Source organism: Ambystoma mexicanum, chromosome 9 (assembly GCF_040938575.1).
Source record: "Ambystoma mexicanum isolate Mex_15411 chromosome 9, UKY_AmexF1_1, whole genome shotgun sequence".
NCBI classification, from domain to species: domain Eukaryota; kingdom Metazoa; phylum Chordata; class Amphibia; order Caudata; family Ambystomatidae; genus Ambystoma; species Ambystoma mexicanum.
Window position 1 is genome coordinate 291,746,113 of NC_090931.1, and position 20,195 is coordinate 291,766,307.

General features: G+C 45.6%; 1 protein-coding gene across 1 annotated transcript in view; it reads left to right on the forward strand.

Moving 5' to 3' along the window:
• Positions 1 to 20,195, forward strand: part of TADA2A (transcriptional adaptor 2A) — a 426,671-nt gene that overhangs the window by 294,249 nt on the left and 112,227 nt on the right. Inside the window, exons 11-13 of the mRNA XM_069614669.1 lie at positions 3,502 to 3,573; positions 5,330 to 5,462; positions 17,737 to 17,780. Coding sequence (XP_069470770.1) covers positions 3,502 to 3,573; positions 5,330 to 5,462; positions 17,737 to 17,780 — 249 coding nt within the window. The remainder of the gene's footprint in view (positions 1 to 3,501; positions 3,574 to 5,329; positions 5,463 to 17,736; positions 17,781 to 20,195) is intronic.

Below are 20,195 nucleotides of genomic sequence, written 5' to 3' on the forward strand. Positions count from 1 at the left end.
CGGAATGATGTCTTCTTGCATTTACCTCATCCGCCTGTGCAGGCTCCGGATGCGCCCGTTGCAGGAGTTCCTGGACGCGCGCTGGATCCAGACGACGGGCAGCTTCGAGGAGAGGATCACACGCGACGAGAGTTTCCGACGAGCGATCCGGTGGTGGGGCACCCGCGCGGATCTGACGGCGGGCATGGACTTCCAGACCCCCAGCCACCAGGAGACAGTGACCACGGATGCCTCCCTGGAAGGGTGGGGAGCGCACACCGAAAATCTGCACGCGAGAGGCCTTTGGCTTCTGGCGGCGAAGTCCCTCCATATCAACGTCCTGGAGCTCCGTGCAGTGTTTTGGGCCCTCAGGTCCTTTCTTCCGTCCCTCAAGGGCAAGGTGGTGAGGATCCTCACCGACAACACCACCACCATGTTCTACATCAAGAAGCAGGGCGGAACCAGGTCCCCAGCCCTGTCCAAGGAGGCGCAGGATCTGTGGCATTGGGCCGTCGCCCAAGGGATGTTTCTGGTGCCGTTTCATCTGGCAGGGATAAAAAACACCATCGCCGACTCGATCAGCAGAGAGCTGCGCTGGTGCCACGAGTGGGAATTACAACAGGATCTAGTGGACCGCCTCTTCCGACGGTGGGGCACACCCCAGATCGATCTGTTCGCGACGGCGACGAACTCCAAGTGCCGGAGGTTCGCCAGCAGGTTTCCCCAGCCGAGGAGCATGAGCGATGCTTTCTCGTTCCCCTGGAAGGGCCTGTCTCTATACGCGTTCCCTCCATTGCCATTGCTGATCCGGCTCATCAACCAGCTCAAGAGGTCACGGTGCAGGATGATCCTCGTCGCACCTGCGTGGCCGAGGAAGATATGGTTCCCGGACCTTCTGGACTTGTCAGCGTCCCCGTCAATCAAGCTGCCAGTGGACGTGGATCTTCTCTCCAGGGAAGGAGGCGCCATCCTCCATCACGACCCGAAGTCGCTGAACTTGCAGGCCTGGCTCCTGCAGCGTTAGAGTTTGGAGGATACGACATACCGGCCGACTGCAGAGAGGTTCTTGCAAAGGCCAGGGCGTCCTCAACTCTTAAATGCTATGGACACAAATGGAAGAGGTTCTCTGTCTGGTGCCACGCACAGAAGATTAACCCTCTATGGATTACGGCTCCCCAGGTACTGCCGTACCTTCTGACGCTGGCCAAGGCTGGACTGGCGCACGCGTCCATCAAGATTCATCTTGCTGCGATCTCCCGATACACCAGAACCACGGGGCGGACGTCTTTGTGGTCTCATCGTCTGGTGAAAGAATTCATGAAGGGACTGTTCATATCGTTCCCGCCGGTGAAGGCTCCGGCCCCGGCATGGGAGCTCAACGTGGTGCTGACCAAGCTCATGGGACCTCCGTTCGAGCCTCTGCACTCGGCTCCGTTGAAGTTCTTGTCGTGGAAAACGTTTCTTGTGGCCATCACCTCCGCACGAAGAGTGGGAGAGATCCAGGCCCTTTCCTGCAAGCCCCCGTAATTGGCTTTTCACGACACGAGGGTAGTGCTCAGGACGCACCCCTCCTTCATGCCCAAGGTGCCGTCGGAATTCCACCTCAACGAACCCTTGGTGTTGCCTGTTTTCTTCCCATCGCCTTCGTCGCCGGCCGAAAGGACTTTGCACTCGCTGGATGTGGCTAGAGCGCTGAAGTTTTACGTGGACCGCACGAAGTGTTTTCGGAAGACGTCACAACTTTTTGTGAACTTTGGACCTGTCAATCAGGGGAAGGCTCTCTCAAAGGCCTCCATTTCCAGATGGCTCTCCGGCTGTATCATGTACTGTCATCTGTTGGCAAACCGACCGCTGCCTGGCCGTCCGAGAGCCCATTTCACCAGAGCGATCGCAGCTACCATGGCGTTCCTATCTGGTGTGCCCTTGCTGGACATCTGCAGGGCTGCTACGTGGAGGTCGACGCACACCTTCACAAAATTCTACTGCGTCGATCAGGATTCCAGGGAGGAGTCCAGGGTCGGCCAAGCAATGCTGCGCAATCTGTTCGCCTAAGGTGAGCCTGTTGAGGAGGTAAGAATTGCTTAATGTTGAGTTTGATGTAATGCTTAATGTTGAGCCTTTGCCACCTCCCGTGGTTGTGCATGTGTGTACTGCTATGTATTCTTTATTCATGAGCATGTGAATCCATGCCAGACCCCATGCTGGAGAAGGAAGAAGTTACTTACCTGTAACTGTTGTTCTCCAGCATGGGTCTGGCATGGATTCACATGCGAACCATCCCGCCTACCCCTCTGCGGCTCTTCACTTGGTCATACTGCCACTTCACGTGCTACCAAATCTGAAGATGGCTGCCAGAGGCGGGGCTTAGGTAGAGGGCAGTCATTGGCTGTGGTCAGTATGACGCAGAGATCAGTGATAGGTTACTACTATGAAAGACAGATCAGAAACGAAACTGATACTGATTTTTTCTTTACCGAGGATTCCCAGCCTGACGACGGGGAATATTCATGAGCATGTGAATCCATGCCAGACCCATGCTGGAGAACAACAGTTGCAGGTAAGTAACTTGTTCCATCCTTACCTTCTCCTACGCTGGGCTAACAGGTTAAAGCCTACCCGTGCATATGCCCGTGAAGGCCAGGTTGTCTGTGGCGGCCTTCCTACATCAAGTCACTTTAGCAAAAGGAACTTGCCGTCTTCATACTATCCCACTAAGTCCCTAAGCTCCGCTCGAAGGCACGGGACGGTGGTGGTTACATAGATCAAAAGTAGCACTGTATACGACACAATACCACCCACTGAAATGAAACCTCCTCAACCGTGGCAAGAATGGCTGCCAGAGTGCTGGGCACCTTAAGTAGCTGGTGCTGCACGGACGTGAACTTTCACATCCCCTGCATTCCATAGGGGATGCTGTGGACGCCAATGTCCTTTGCGTTTAAGATGTTCATTTCAGAAACGCCTGTGCTGGAATTGTAGCTTTAGTTTTTCTCCTTTTTACACCTACTTTCATTTTTTTCCCCCTCCTTTGCATGCCAGGTGTCCATTTGTGAAATCATTTTCTCCCTTGAATACTTAGAATATGTGCTTCGATCCAAAGGTGTTCAACCTTTCATATTAATAACCAAAATTCTCTTCAGAGCCTGTTACCTGTCACGGTTCCAAACCGCAAATACCATGTTCATCAATCCACTCTAATTTGCATCTTGACTTCTTCTCCTGTATTTGTAATCTGCATGCGTTGATCTGCTTGATCTTCGCCTGTGACGTTTTCTATTTCCAGGGAAGACTAGTAGGTGACTTAAAAGCCTTTAATAAACAGAAAACACTTGCCATATCATGCCTTTGGCGAGAGTTGCCTATTCTAATTTGTTGAAACATGTCAGTAAGTCGCTGTTTAGTCATAAACAGGAATCCATAGACTGTTATCAGATAATAAGAAGTCTAAAGGTGACCTCTATCTAAGAAACAAACTTGTGTGCAAACTTTAAACCTAGTTCCTGTCTGTCTTGCTACTTTCAGTGGAAGTTGAACTGCGAAGGGAAATCAAACGGCTGCAGGAATACAGAATGGCAGGGATCAAAACTTTCATCAGTAAGTGACGCACCACCCCTGTTATTTTCTTTTCTTTAGAGGGGCAAAGTGAGAATGCAGTGTTCTAGCTCTAACATGCATGTGGGCTGTCCAAATTGAGAACCAACAAACTAGCTCAGTGAGTTGAGCACTCTCCCCAGGCATGTGTTCTACCTACAGAGTACAGGTTTGAATCAGACCTTCATCTTCCTGTGGTCCAAAAATTCAATACCCTTAAATTTGGCAATATAAACACTATAATGTGTAGAAGTGGGGGGAACCTAGTATGAATTGCTATGTACCAACGATATGAAAAATAAAAGGCACTGCTCCTAAAATTTCTTTTGAGATTGACACAGATTGCAGCTAATATGGGCCCCTCATGTTTTGATGCTTTGATTTAGGGACATTTTATTTAGTTGCCCCTTTCAAAGTAACTGCCTTGTTAACCCATCAATTTTGAAAGTGCCAAGTACTTTTTCACATAGGTAACGCTAAGGCCTGAACTGTGAGCATCTCTTGCAAATGAGTGTTGATGGCCAGTCCATCTGGTCTGATCCGTGAAATAGCCTGCAGCCAGGTGTAATAGCAGGGTTGGGTAAGCTTGAATATTGGTGCATATAGTTAGGCCAGAGTTATCAACTCCAAATGATTACGCTAAGTCAGTGACTGCTTCACACTTTTAATGTACAAGGAGTAAAGCAAGGAAATTGGATGGCTGGTCGAATTTCAGATGGCCTTTTGCAGTCATTTCATACAGGAAATCCGTGACTTGTCTTCATATGTAAGAAAACATTTTACTCTGTATTCATAGGCACCTTTTGATTATAGGGTGTGCGTATTTCATTTGTGTTCCTGAGGTACTTGTGAATAGGCGAACACCCTAATTTATAACAGGAATAAAAAATGGATGGGTGCATGGTTTTAAATTAATCTCAACCACTGGCACTGCTTTGGGCAACCTTCCACACCACCGTTTTTTTAGCCAGCCTGCGCCATTGCAAAAGGGGTCCAGCCATATGCAAATCAGTAAGATACTGCCAATGGGAGCAGTCCAGCCCGAACTGCTACGCCAGGTCACCTCTGCACGGAAACGCAAGCAACCCCAGACATGTTTTGGCCTTTAGGGTGGAGCTAAGCCTGATGTGCATATTGGTATTCCCTTTTTGTAATGGCTTAGCAGGCGAAGAATGATGGCTTGGAGGGTTGCCCAGATCCATATCGGAGGTTGCGATTAATTCTAAACACTCCAGCCATTGCCTCATCTATTTTGCTGTAGTCACCCCGACTAGGACGGGTAGGCCCAGACATAGGTCCAGTGCCTGCTGGGCCTGGATACCCACGCTACTCCTCAATGATGACGCCGTATGGTGATGCGTGTGGTATCTCTCATGCAGAAGGGATGTGGCCAAACAGTTTGGGCTAGTCTTCCCCTTTTGGTGTGGCACCAACCCTGATTTGCATATGGTTTTACCCTTTCTGTAATGTCTTGGCAGCTGAAGGATGGCCTTGAGGGGTTTCCCAGAGCGATATCAGAGGTTACGATTAATTGTAAACCTTCCAGCCATCACCACCTTTTTTTGTGTATTTTTTTTGTGCTCCTATTTATAACAGCCTGGCTGCAGATGAGGCAAAAAGCACATCCTGAAAACTACCGACACTGAAGACCTGATGCTTTTGGTACATGTATCCTTGAAAGCACTGCTTAGCCCTTGTGTACGTGTGCTAGGCTAGAGGAGCTCATTTTCTTTAACATCGTTCTTTGTTTTGTCTATAGGTGCGAGAACATACGACCGCCTAAAGAAGTCTCGGGAAGAGGCCCACTTGAAGCGCACCATGCTTTCCGAAGTGCTTCAGTATATACAAGATAGCACAGCCTGCCAACAGTGGCTCACTCATCAGGCTGCCATGTATGTCTGTTCTCATGTTCTCTCTTTCACTGCACTGCTTTCTGATATCGGGTTTCCTATTTGCTGTACAGTACATGTTTAGATGTACAGCTGTATGGCCCAGTAGCTGAATTCCTAGTAGCCTATTTATTAATTTATTGTATTTATATAGCACCTATCGCCTTAGCGATAGTCTTTAGTCTCGGGAGGATAGCTCAGCGGCAAAGTGCTCACCTTGGAAGCAAGACAACACAGAGCAACACAGGTCCGATCCCCGGATCCGTACTTAGAAACCTCTGGGTATTAAGCATGTTATAAATAACCTATCCTATCATATCATAAGCGCTTTGCGTAGTGACAATCAGTACCAATGTGTGGATCAATTAAGGGAATCGCAGAGAAGGGACGTGATCTTTAAGTTTAGATTTAAATAGAGGGAAACTGGACAGAGAATGGATAAACAAAGGGAGAGAATTGCAGAGCAAAAAAGGTCTGGAGCACAGGGAGGATGAGGAACAACAGAGTAAGAGATTGGGAGCGAAGAGCACGGGTTGAAGAATAGAAGGAAATACGAGAAGAGAGTTTGGAAGGAGCAAAACCATAAAGACATGTATAAACCAGACATAGAAAGTTAAAGTGAAGTCTGGCATCAAAAGATAACCAGTGAAGATGATTTGGAGCAGTGCAGGTAGTCCATATGGGAGAGAGAACAAAGAATACAAATAGAAGATGAGTAGCTAGAATGAAGAGGAGCGAGCCTATAGGCAGGGAGACCCAAAAGTAAACAAGTACAGTAACAAAGGCGAGACCAGGCTAAAGAGGTGATCCGTTTAGAAGCCTGCAAAGTGAGGAAGCAGTGACCCTTCTGAATATTAGAGTTGAAAACAGGAGCGTGTTATTACGGATATGAGAGAGGAAAAGGACAGTGCATAGTCAAAGTGGACACCTAAATTGCGTGCAACAGTGGCAAGAGGAGGGATGCATGGGGAAAGGGATTGGAGGGGGGCTTAAAGGTGGAGGAACAGTAGCAGAAGGAAAGAAAGGGACCTCAATTTTGGACGGGTTGAGGTGTAAAAACTGTGGACATCCAAGATTAGTTAGAAAGAAGACCGGCTGAGAGACTAGTGTTTTGAGTATGAGAAGGAGGACAAACCATGAGTAGAGATGACCGCCCCTAAGGGAGAGGTGTATAAAGAAAAGAGAAGTGAACCGAGCACTGAACCTTGGGGGACACTGTGAGAAAGAGGGGAAAATAGTAGAGGACTGACCAGACCAATTAAACGGAAAAAGCACTATCAGTAAAATAAGACTGATACTAGTCACACAGAATCCTGAAAACCAAGATGTGAAGGAGACTAAAGAAGAATAGAGTAGTTTACTGTATCAAAAGTGGCTGACCAGTCAAGGAAAACAAGAAGAGGAGAGGTATTGAGTTACAGCCAGTAGTGCAGTCTCGGAGTGAAAAGGTTGGAAATACAAATTGGAAAGAAGGAAGGAATGAGTGCAAGTTAACAAAGGAAGAAACTTGAGTATAAACAATGTGCTCTAGTAGCTTAGAGATGAAAGGTTGGCGTGAGATAGGGCGAAAGAACAGAGAGAGGGGTCAAGCGAGGGTTTCTTAAGAATCTGAAGAATATAAGCGTGTTTGAAAGGAATGGAAAATGGCAGAAGTAAGTGAGATTGCTTGGAACAGGAGTAGGGTGGTAAGCAAGGCAACAAGCAGTGTCCAAATCAGAAAGTAGATGAAAGGAATACATAGTAGCACCAGAAGTGCAGGCAACTGGGTATGAGGATGTGGGTGACAAGGAAGAACTAGAAGACGGAAGGAGACATATTGTAGAAGAAAAATAGTTATGAACATCGCAGGCAGACAAGAGGAAGTGGCTGGGTCAGAGGCAGAAGGAGAGAAGACATGCTTTAAATTTAGAATGATGGGGGTGGGAAGAGAGTGTCAGAGGGAATTAAAGTAAAGTTGCTTAGCGGAGAGGAGAAAAGCATCATAAGATGTATGAAGAAAAGACATATAGGCTAGATTAACGGCTGCCAGGGTCTTAAACCAATGTCGGTCGACACAGCATAAAGCCTGCCGAGCCGCCCGGAGGGGGAGGGGTCAGTCAAGATTGAGATCATTTATGTGACGGAAAGAAAAGAGTGGAGGGATAAGGAGATCAAGAGTGTTGGTCAAGCTGTCAGAAAGGAGAGAAGGAGAATCAACAGATAAATGAGAAGAGGTCTAAAGAAGGCAAATCTGAGGAGCCCTCTGTTTTTCAAGACGCTGCAAACACTATGCAATGTTATGTATGTTTTTGAGTTAACTTGTCTACATGCAATCTTCTATTTACATTTGGTATTATTGAATTGTATGTTTGTTCCTTATAGTGTAAATGGCAGCTCCCAGTAAGATCTTAAAATAAAGCCTGAGGAGTTTGATCAGTGTAAACTACTCGTATGGCGATGACCGCATACTCTGCAGAGATGGTGGGCTGGGTTGCTGTGTAATTGTGGATTCTCGTATCAGTAGATCAGTTTGGAGAGTTCTACTCCTAGCTTTCTCTAACACCTACATGTTGGGTAAGATTTTCATATTGATGACGCTTCCTGCCCTGTGTCAACCCCTGAACGTTTTGCTTGGACTTTATTATTTTTTCTTGTCCCTCGGTGAGTAGAAATCTTTTCCCCCCTCACCTATTCTTTTAATCTTTTAATGACCACAGACCGATTTCTTTGCTGTATTCAGTATTTAAGATCCTGGGAGGGGCTCTTCTAGAAAGACTAGGATCTTGAGTCCAGAGCTCAAACATCTTTTCCCCTATTCAGTTGGGATTTAGGTCAGGCCTGGGAACAGCAGAGCAGGCACTGATCCTTTATTTGGTAATAGCACACTCCCTGTTCATTAAGATTAAGGAAGAGCCTTTTTTTGGCCTTCATGAATTTTAGAATGCCATCAATAATTCAAGGGCAGCAGACCCTATAGGTCCAAACATATAGGTTTTGGACACAGACACACTTAAATTGAACCTTTTGAGTCAGACTTTATTTAGTTTTGTTCAGGTAGGGAAATCCCACCTTAGCATAGAGCAATTTATGCCTTCTACTATCCTGACATTTAAGTTAATACATATCTTTTGTTTGAATCTGGAGTCTGTTTGTGTCTTGCTGCTTGATGCCTTCACAATACAGAGTTTGATGATGTCAACCGTGCTAGGTTGTGGAGTGTATTTGGAGCCATGAACTGCCAGGATGCTTTGGTGGACCTAATGGAAAGATTGCACCACTGTACAGTGGCCCAAGTTAGGCGTGGAGACTGTGGTCAAGGCACTCCTACTTTCCAGGTGGAATGTGGGGTGCGCCAAGGCTGCATCCTGGCCCCCTACTTTTCTGTCTTTATACCAACGGCCTATATGGACATCTATTGAAGTCCTCCTCTGACTTCCCTATGCTAGCCAACAGGCATCTGCCTTTACTGGCCTATGCTAACGAGCAGAAAAGAGCTCCTTGGTGGATGGCTTCATTCATGCTGCAGCAGCACAGGACCCGGTCCCTGGAATCTTGGTCCGGTGACAAAAGAAACCGACACCGGATGGGAACTTGCAGGAGCAGTTGTCAGAAATAGCTTCCAAAAAAGAATTCATCAAGGCTTCTCGCGGCTTTGTGGATTTGCCGCCCTTTTACAGGAACCAGATGAAGAAAGTATATCGCTGGTCGATTTCTCTTCACTCTCTCGGTCCTGCACTCTGGTGAGGGGACTTCAGGGATTCTAATCGCGTCTCTGGAGGTCCAGCAGGAGTCCACCAAAGTTTCAGCAGGAATTGGACTTCGGAAGACCATGCACCGCACACTGTCTCGAGGTCCCTAGATATTTGCGGTTTCAATTCAAATAAGTTTATTTTGGTAAGAGATTGCATACCATAAAAACACAACAAATTACATCATACTATCTATAAAATATTAAACAAATAAAATTATCCTAAAAACTTTCAAACAAAACTGTAAAATCATGAACAGACAATTCAAAAGGTGTTCTCTTAATGATAAAACACGGTTTAGGGACATCAAAACGGCCCATACCTGCTGGGCCAAATCTGCCCGTAACAGATGATACAAAGCGGGCTTATAACAACGAAAGCTCTGGCCCTGCAAAACAGGCTTCGATGTTTGATCCCTAATCAGTGAGAATGTGGGACAAAAAAAAAATGAGCCAGGTCTTCTTTGGACATGCCACAAATGTGAAATGACTGGTCCACACTTCCTTTGGACCGAACCAATGTCACGGCTCTCAGATGAATGCAGTTAAAACAGCCTCTAGAGACAGGAAAGCGCTGGGACGGGTGATTGGCACAGCTCCGGTATTTTTGAAGAACAGGAGACGTAATTATCAAATAAGACCTGTTAGCTGGCTTCATGAGCTCCAAAGACAGTGACCAAGAGAGACTAGAGCAGACTTGTTCTTGCAAACTTTGAAGCCATATGACACCACAGCCATTCAGCCAACCTTGTTTTCACATATCTGAGCCATGGGATTTTTGAATGGAGGTCTCTAGACACCAAGTAGCTCATTGATTCCTGAATCAAAAAAGCTTTAGTATTCCCCCAAATCCTTAGCCAATGGCTGACCGGTAAGAATGCGGCCAGATCACCCAAAAACTGGAAGCCATCTTGATGAACTGCAACATTGGTGGTAGACCAAGTCAGCCCCAAAATGCTCTTTAAAAAACCATTCACAGTCGCTTGAATAGGCTCCAATTTCCCAAAATCCCACAGCTCCATGCCATATCTTATCACTGCCCCTATATTTGCTGAATATCTCACCCCCTGATAGTCGAAATGATTCACTCTTGGGATTGGCTCCCCAGGAGATAGCTAAACACTTTTTGGGCGGCTTCCTCCCACTACAAACCATGACTGCTGGTTTCCAGGCATTTGTCTTAATCCCTAGAGTGTCCATAAAGCAAGAATAGCCATTGACCAATCGTAACGATCTGGGGGTGGGGGCAAGTAAGACTGTTTCGTTAGCGTAGGCAAGTAAAGGCAGAGGCCTGTTGGCTAGCATAGGGAAGTCAGAGGAGGACTTCAATAGATGTTCATATAGGCCGTTGGTAAAAAGACAGAAAAGTAGGGGGCCAGGATGCAGCCTTGGCGCACCCCACATTCCACCTGGAAAGTAGGAGTGCCTTGACCACAGTCTCCACGCCTAACTTGGGCCACTGTACAGTGGTGCAATCTTTCCATTAGGTCCACCAAAGCATCCGGGCAGTTCATGGCTCCAAATACACTCCACAACCTAGCACGGTTGACATAATCAAACTCTGTATTCAGAAGGCAGCAAGACACAAACAGACTCCAGATTCAAACAAAAGATATTTATTAACTTAAATGTCAGGATAGTAGAAGGCATAAATTGCTCTATGCTAAGGTGGGATTTCCCTACCTGAACAAAACTAAATAAAGTCTGACTCAAAAAGTTCAATTTAAGTGTGTCTGTGTCCAAAACCTATATGTTTGGACCTATAGGGTCTGCTGCCCTTGAATTATTGATGGTATTCTAAAATTCTAACTACTGTTGTTTTACTCCCCAAGAATAGCTTTATGCCATTCTGAATGTATCTTTCGGGTTGACTCCCCTTGAACTGCTTATTGCTGTTCCTAACAAGGTTATACTTTGGTTTGTATACCGTATGATACGTGATAGTACTTACCTTTTCCCATGATTGATCTTGGCCTACATGTATTTATAAATTATATTTTTACAATGCATAGTGTTTGCTTGTTTCTATGTATGCTAAAATTTCTTTGTACCAAGCTACATCTTCTCTCCCTCCTAAGCCAAGCATGGCTGCTGTGTCCATGCTACCCTCATTATCAGGTGGTACAGCCTTATACTGAGCGTCATTTTTGTACTGCCTCAGATATGGTTTTATGAGGCCCTTAACAATAAATACTATGATTTTGAGCATATGTGTCCATCTCTGCCGCCAGTTCCTTATCTGCCAAAGCAAAGTGCTTAAAGGTGGACTATACAAATAGACACAATATTCATGCCACAGGTGAACAGCCCAACCATGCCCAAATTCCTAAAATAAATATTTGGTTTTCACCAGTAAACTGGGCAGGGTCTGTAAGGAAATGTGTATGTGCTGGAGTGAACTTTTAAGAGTTAATAATCCTCAAAACAATAACAGAACGTCTTATTACTCTTATTACACCATAGTCGCTGATTGAAACTTTCCATTTTCGAAATATCATAAATGGATTTTGTTAAAATGGTGACTTGCACAAAGGCCTGTGTTGGAAAAGGGAGCATCTCACTACACAATTAAAAGGTACACATGCTCAAATCCTTGACTATTATTTTTGAGTGCCTGTAATGTCTGCCCTGTTCTTGCAAGCTTTCTGCATAGCTTCGTTTCATGGTGTAGAAAACCTGAGGAAAGTATCCGCGTTCCGTTTTTTTCAATTTTGTTTTTGCAATTTAACTTTGTCATTTTCAACAATACAGGTACATCATCAATATTGCAAGACTATCTTTCCCCATTCCCCCACTGTGCTTGCCATTTACATTCTTCCAGACTCCTTAAGTAACAGTGCAGGGCAGCATGGTGATGCAGTCCTGTAATGTCTTTCTCAGAAATCATATACTCATCGGATCGATAAAACTTTGCTGTTACCTTGCTTCTACAAATGATCCACTATTTGTTAAGGAATAGAGGGGTAAAAGAAAACATATATAAAAATTACAACATAGGCAAAGAAATAAACAAATCATATTACATTTAATTTAACTTAGAATAGAACAATAGCACCTTCTGTGTGGGTCTATTATGACCTATGTGCTTTAAAACAGTGGGGGGGAGGGGACTGCTGCAAGAGGTTGCCTCCTTCGCCGGGAGTTTGACAGGTAGTGTACGGCTCTATAAAGCGAGAAGGAGACCATCTTGTGGGGTTTATGGTGAATACCAGGATTATAGTCTGTATTCACAAATGTAATGAGTGGGGCCCAATCTGACAAGAATCTCGCCGGAGTAGCCTTCATAGCCGCTTCGATTTTAGACATTGATGCAACATACCACACCTTGGCCCACCATTCGTTCATACCCATCACGTCCTGTGATTTCCAGTGTCGTGAGATGACCAACCGAGCTTCCACTAAGAAAGAGGTCACCAGCCTGGACCTTTTAGCCAATAATTTGTAATGACCTTGTGTGTCTTCATTCCCCAGGAGGAGGATCAATGGATCCATTTCCAGTTCGAATCCACAGATGTCTTTTATCTGGGCGTTCATAAATCGCCAAATTGTCTGTACTTGGGGACATTCCCACCACATGTGATAAAAGGAGACTAACGGTGCGTTGCATCGCCAACATCTGGGCGGGGGATCGCAGGGGACATTTTCTGTAATCGCTCGGGGGTAAGGTACAATCGGAGTATCAGTTGGAATCCATTCTCACGTAAATGGACCGCCTGGGATATTGATATTGATATTTTATTTCTATCGCGCTCGTACACAAGTGTTTCAGAGCGTGACAAGGCAAGGGAGGGGAACAGGGGAGAACAAAACAGCGATCTTACTAGGCCCAGTGACATTGAGAACGGGCAAGTGCCTGGGAGAGGAGGAGGTGAAAAGTGCATGGAAGGGGGAGAAGTGGAAAGTGCGAAGCAGAGGAGAAACAGATAAATAACAATAAATAAATAATAAAGGCAACAAACCGTGGTAGTGCAGCCAGCAATTTGCAAGTGCTAGGTTCAAGGCAGCAGACAGGGTAGGTCAGATAACGGCAGGAAGAAAAGGGGGGGCTGTATGGATACAGATACAGACCCCAGTGCAAGGGGTGGCCCAGAGGCAGTTTGGGAGGGTGGCAGGGTGAGCAGGTACCTGGGCCCGGAGGACAGAGGGTGTCCAGGTGCACGGTGCCAAGAGAGAACAGATCAGCAGGGGAGGGGGGGGTGAAGGCAGAAGAAAAGAGGAAGGTCTTGAGGTGCTTCCGGAACTGGAGTTGGTTCTCCTCAAGTTTTAGAGTGGCAGGGAGGCTGTTCCAGAGCCGAGATCTACCCCCAGCTCATTTCTTTGAAAAACGACTGACCCTGAGGGAGTTGGAGGTAGAGGAGCAAAGAGCTCGCGAGGGTAGGTATTTGCAGAGGGGTAGCTGAAGGTATTTTGGACCCAGGCCCCAGAAAGCCTTGTGGACAATGCAGAGGGTTTTGAATGTAATCCTTGCATCCACTGGGAGCCAATGGAGAGATTTCAGAGCTGGAGAGATACTATCCCAGGGCTTGAGGCCAAGGACAAGTCTCGCAGTCTTGTTCTGGATTGGTTGCAGTGGACGGAGAGTAGTGGCAGGTAGATTTAGAAAGAGGCTGTTACAATAGTCCAAGCTAGAGAAAACCAGCGCTTGGGATACCATGAGCTTCTGGGGGAAGGAGAGGAAAGGCAGAGTACCTCTGAGGAGGTGCAGTAGGAAATGTGACTTTTTAGAGACCTCCGAGATGTGGGCGGAGAAGGAAAAGGTGGAGTCAAAGGTGGACCCCAAGGTTCTTAGCCTCGCAGGTGGGGGGTAGGAGGAGGACCAAGGGAGGCCGGCCAGAGAGTGAGGGGAAAGGATGGTGAAGGTGTTCCGATGAGGAGGATCTCTGTCTTGCTGGCATTCAGACAAAGCTCACTGGCGGCACACCAATTTTGAATGGCAGTTAGGCAATCCGAGATGAGAGAGGGAGAGGAGGTGGCAGTGGGCAGCCTGAAAATGAGTTGTCGTCAGCGTAGCACTGGAAATTTGAGCAGAAAGTGATGCAGTGGGCGAGAGCTGCCAGGTATTGGTTGAAAAGCCAGGGCGTGAGGTTAGACCTCTGGGGAACACCACAGGTAGAGAGGAAGATAGATGATAGGAAGGACCCAAGTTGGACCTGGGAGGGTCAATCCGAGAGGAAAGCGGTCAGCCAGGCCAGAGCCTGATCAGTGATACCCAGGTTTTCACAGAAACGTTTGAGCAGGATGGAACGGTTGACCGTGTTGAAGGCAGAAGAGAGATCGAGGAGGATGAGGACAGAAGGCATGTTAGAGTCCAGGTTGGAGAGCAGATCTTCACGGATGTTCAGGATGTTTTATTGGCCCTCGTCCATATGTTATACCATGCAATATCATCTATGGGCTTCCCTATATCTTTTTCCCATCCAGTTATATATATATATATATATATATATATATGTGTGGCTTTGTATCTATTCTTATTGAGGACCCTGTATATTGTTGCCAGTTTGACTTTGTGGGGATCCCCGAAGAATAAGTCTTCAAAGATGGTGGTCTCTTTTCCCGTGGCAGGCTACCCTTGGGGGTGTGGTCCAGTGGTGCAGTTGCAAGTGTTCAAATCTATCCCTTTCCTCTACACCAAATGCCTGTTTACACTCTTCAAAAGTGAGGGCCCTATTGTTCTGAAACAGTTGGCCCAGTGTATGTAGGCTGTTCAATTTTGTTTTTTTACAAATTTAAATAACCCTAGTTGCAGTTAGACTAAGGGAAATTCACAGGATAAAGCCACCACCCACCAAAAGCATCCACACTCTAGCTAGCCTCATCACCAATGAACCTTTTTAGAAACCTCAAATGTTAATTCATGCATCAGTCCTGTGGATTCTTTCCTTTCTATCAGATAGATCCATGGGTGTTCTCTTACACAGCCTCGGCCCTGCCGATCCCTGTCACTTATGGTGTCCCACAAGGGTTGTGTTTCCCCCACCCTCCACAACATTTTTAGGAAACTACTCTTTGACCTACTAGATGCCCAGGGAATCTCTTACACAAATTATGCTTACGGTACACAGATCCTACCCCCGCTCACTTAAAATTACTCTTTGGGCTCTGACAACTTGCATTCAATCGGTCACTCCAGCCAGGTATGGATGGCTTCTCACCAACTTTCCCTTAATAATGAGAAGACGCAAATTCTACTGGTTGGCTCCCAAAGGTTGCTCAATAAACTAGACCATGCCTACAAAACATTTACCATTGAGGGCAATTCTATCCCGGTCTCCAGCCAACGTCAAGACTTTGGGAGCAGATCTAGACTACACTCTTGTCTCTATTGATGCAGGACAACACAGTTGCCTCTTCTGCTGAACTACACTACGAAACTAATTAACGCCTGTAGACCCTTCCTATCTTCCGACAGCTGCCTCACTGTCGCCAGAGCACTTATTGGATCGAGACTGGACTATTGTAATTCCTTATTAGCTGTGTCTCCTCAAAGAACCAAATAATTTCAAAATAACTCACTCAGAGCAGCACTGAACATATTAAAACGTGAGCCCATCTCTGCTACAAGATCAAGGGCTCATTGCCTACCCATCCGTTCTATTCAAGACCTTAGCCATCACGCATAAATGCCTTCGCTAACACTGCCCTGAGATATCTGTCGGAAAAATGTGCTGAGGCCTACTCCTCAAGCCCACCTATTCAGCCTACGCTAACCAACTGACCATCCCCCAGATTTAGCAGGAAGAAATCGGGGGGAAGAGGGGATACAGCTTCCAGGTCATCCCTGCCAAAAACTAGAGCGCTCTACACGTGGCCTTGGGATCGGAGTAATCCTATTGGTCCTTCAGGAAAAAACTTAAAACTCTTTTTCACCTACTGCATAAATACCATGAACTTTTGTGTCTCAATGCTTTTCCTCCGATACGTCTGTCTGATGCCTCTGGGCTTAGTGCGCTTAACAAATAAATGAATAAATAAACCCAACTATGAATGCACTGTAGATCCCGAACTCAGCAACTATGTATTTTTTTCCTGTTACAACAAGTGAAACTCTCTGGACAGTGTAAATGTTTTACGTATCCTTAAACCGTGAACAGCATGCATGGCTCCAAAGGAATTCAAAATGTGTTGGTAGCAAAAATGGCGTCGGCCTCAAAATTCATCCAGCGGCTGCGGAATTGGGCTGCAGGGCGTGATCTTCAGGCCAAACTGCAAATACGATATAGTGAAATATCTAAAATAACCCAGCCCCCCCACCTTTACTTCCAGTTGGTCCTAGTCACAAGTTTGCAGATAATTATTACTGTACACGGGATGGGCATCGGGAGACATTCCCACCTTTGATCATTATGTCACCAAATAAAGCCATTGCTTCAGAAACGCACACTGAAAGCAAAGACACTGAGGTTGCACCTATTGAACCAAAACCCGTTTTACCTGGAGTACCTCCCCGAACATGGGAGCGGTCGACGAATGAACCATACTTGTGAATGGAACATTGCAGAAGATGATCCTCCATGTATTTAAGTTAAAAATATTTGACAATGAACACACCAACAGCCGACTGCCAACTGGGCGGAAATGTGTCATTGTGCACTTTATAGAAAATGTGCTTCTGAAAGAACTTTGATCACTAAATAAATTAAAGCAAGCTCTTCAAAAAAAGAAAAAAAAGTGTTAATCTGTGTAGTATATAATACCTGCCACAGGGGAATTGGGAATAGGGGAGACGTGGTGAGGAAGAGCTAGCTAGCAGAAGTGACGGGGTGAAGCCAATGGTGAGTAGACTGTGTATGTGTGTTCTGATTATAATAGATACATTGAAATACCTTGCAATGTAACATAACCTCATTTGCACAGTTCGTCCGACAAAGTGCTTTTTAGTGCACATGCATGCTTTCCCATTTTCCCTTTTCAAAGCGCAGATAGACACTACAGGAAGTAGTATCCGTTTTACAGGAAGTATGTGGTGAAATTATGCATTGTTTGCCATGTCTTGCACATCTCTTCTAATCAAGCTTCTATGATTTGAGTGGATAGAAGGGGGTTGTATCATTTGCAGAACACTGGCTATTTGCTGAAGCAAACGCTGGGGACTTGTTTGGCATATCAAAAATTCAAATAGCCTCTTTTTAATCCAATGTTTCCCTAAATTGAAAACATTTATGTAAATCTAAAAACAATAAAGGCAATGGAACAATGTTTATTCCCTTTTTCAATGCGGCCTTCTCTTCCCCTCTTCCTTTATTGGCCTTTTTTCTGTTTATTTCACTTGGGAGCAGGACTAATAATAGCCAGCCAGCCTTGAAGACAATCCCAAACCTTGGGCTGGCCATTCATTCGCACTTTTTCATTTAGATCATTGTCAACTCCTCTCTTCCGCTTCAACAATCTTGACTGTTCGAGAAAATGTAGCCTCTGCTTTAGACTTAAATATGATTTTGTACATTATGCTTTGATACCTTACCCAGGAATATGATTTGCATTTGGGGGATGATCTGTAATAGTGATTGCTCACACATTTGCCTACAAAATGTCTCATTGTTTTTGCAGTGACTCTGGTCAGGCACCATCTACACCTACATCTTCCAATTCAGGTAAACAGGATTGTGTGCTTTGTACCTTTACAATAATTATTGCTTTTCTGAATGCTCAAAATTGTATTTATTTATTTTACATTTAGGGGAGTGCCAATCCAGGCATAAGGTTAACTTGAACATCCTAGAACTATTCTTGAAATAATGTTAACAGTAAGGATTGGGTGTAGATTGGGGAACAAGCACCTCCAGAGAAGCTTAGTACTGGGACTTATCCAACATTGGATCGTTCATAGATTCAGATGCTTGACTATTCCCTATCGTCAGACCGGGAATCCTCACTGATTTAAATAATTATAAAAAATGTTAAATATACACATTATTTCCATAAAAATATGAATGTAGATTGGCCATTATGATCCGAGACATTCACTTGTGTAGTCCCTCCACCTCACTTTGGTCCTTTATGGCCCCAACCAATGAGGTGGCAGGGCTTAAGCTCCACCCCAGTCAGCCATCTTCCGATTTTTCACTGCAGTCTGACAGAGGGAATCCTCCAGCTCTCTGAGCTTTTTTCGAAATCTTTCTCCTGTTAGATATATTTTATTATCTCAAAATATATCTTTTTGCGATCTCCTGATCAAACTCTTTCTGCTCTGTTTCTGGGCTCAGAAAATACTTTTTCTCACCTAAAATTCGTTGAGTGAAATCCTCCTCAAATCATGGCTGAACTTCCAACTGCCAAAAAGCATTCCCTGTTCAGGGACTGCACGAGGTGCATGAAGAAACTGCTCTACATAAAGGATCCTCCTAAGCAATTCATCTACTGCCTGTATCCTCATGATATCATTAAATGTGACATTTGCGGACTTTTCCAACAAAACCCTGCAGGACTGACACAGAAGACTTTTTACATTTAGAAGCCAAAGGTCTATCTTCTGAAGAAGAATCTGCCAAGACAGCTCCTGTACATTATAGTAAACCATCTAAGAGGCAAACTTCAAAGAAGGGCCTCTTCAGTGGAAAATAGTGTCTCTCCCTCTCATAAAAGTAAGAGGAAGGTGGAAATACCCCCTTTGGGCTCTGGGGACCACAAGAAACGGCATCCCGAGGAAAAAATCACCTCCAAAGGTAAGAAGGCGTTTTAAAAAAACCTAGGGGTTGGGGGGGCAATCGTCAACCGATAAGCCGTCTACAAGCGGCTATAGCGATAGAGAGGCCCATTGTCGACCAAGTCGTTGACGAAACACGTATCGTCCACGACAACAACACTTCAAACCTAGTCATCGACGACCAAATCTTCGTCGTCGAAATCAGCCTCCACGAAACATTCGTCGACAAAGGAGTCCCATCATTCGTCCATGAATCTCTCGTCCACGTAGATCCCATCGACGGATAAACAGTCAACCGTCGCCGTCCACGAAGTCATCGTCCACGAAGTCACCGTCGACGAAGTCATCCTCCACGAAGCATACGACGATGCCGTCGACAACACCGTCAATCCTTCGTCCATGGAGAAAAAACCCAGAACAGCAGCCGCAGACGCCACTGTTACACCATCCAATGATAAAACAGTGCCTCCTATATCAGAGACTCATGAAACAATAGGAGCACAACTATCTCCTATAAAAGAGATGGCAGAACTCCCAGACATCATTCTTCAGGAGGAGTTTTCAGACACAGAATTTGTTGGTGAGCAACCCTTTCTCACCCCTAAGGAACACAGTCCTCCCTGGCAACCAACTATAGAGGAACCCGCCGATCCTTACGATCCAGTACTCATGGAGTTGATGCAAAGGATCATTAACGAATTCAACAGACATCAATCTATAAAGAATAAGTCATCCTTACCGAAAGAGGTAACACCTCCACAGAGGAACATCTCGCCTCTACATAGCACACCTAGAGAGTCTCCTTCCAGGAGCAGGCCACATGAAAGGGCACGTTCACCTGAGCCGCCTCGCAGATCCAGGAGCAGGACGCTCAGTGCTTCACCGACAAGGGTCCCATCTCCAAGATCATCGCCTATGGCAAGATGCTACAATTGTACCTTCAACTATATTGGTCTCAGACTGGCAAGAGGATCCTTTCAGGGATTTTTCAGACCCAGAGGAAGGGGAGATTCCTCATGAGCCTGACACTCATAGTGAATGGGACGATTACATAGTTGGAAAACCTAGAAAGAAAGACTCTCCAGGAGATTCTTCACCAATGACTATTTGGTATCTTTGCATACCATTATCGGCATAGCTGCAGACTTACTCAAGTTACAAGTCACATCTGAAGAGAAAAAGTTGGTGCTTTATGAGCACAGGGACAAATGTAGGACAGTCACTACCATCCCTCTTCTTGATACCATATGGGACTCTGGATCTAAGATATTGGCTACACCTTTATCTACTCCTGCTCTGGTTTCAAGACCTGAAGGACAAAGACCGTAGATCTTTTTGTTCCTTTCGAGGCTCATCCTCCAAA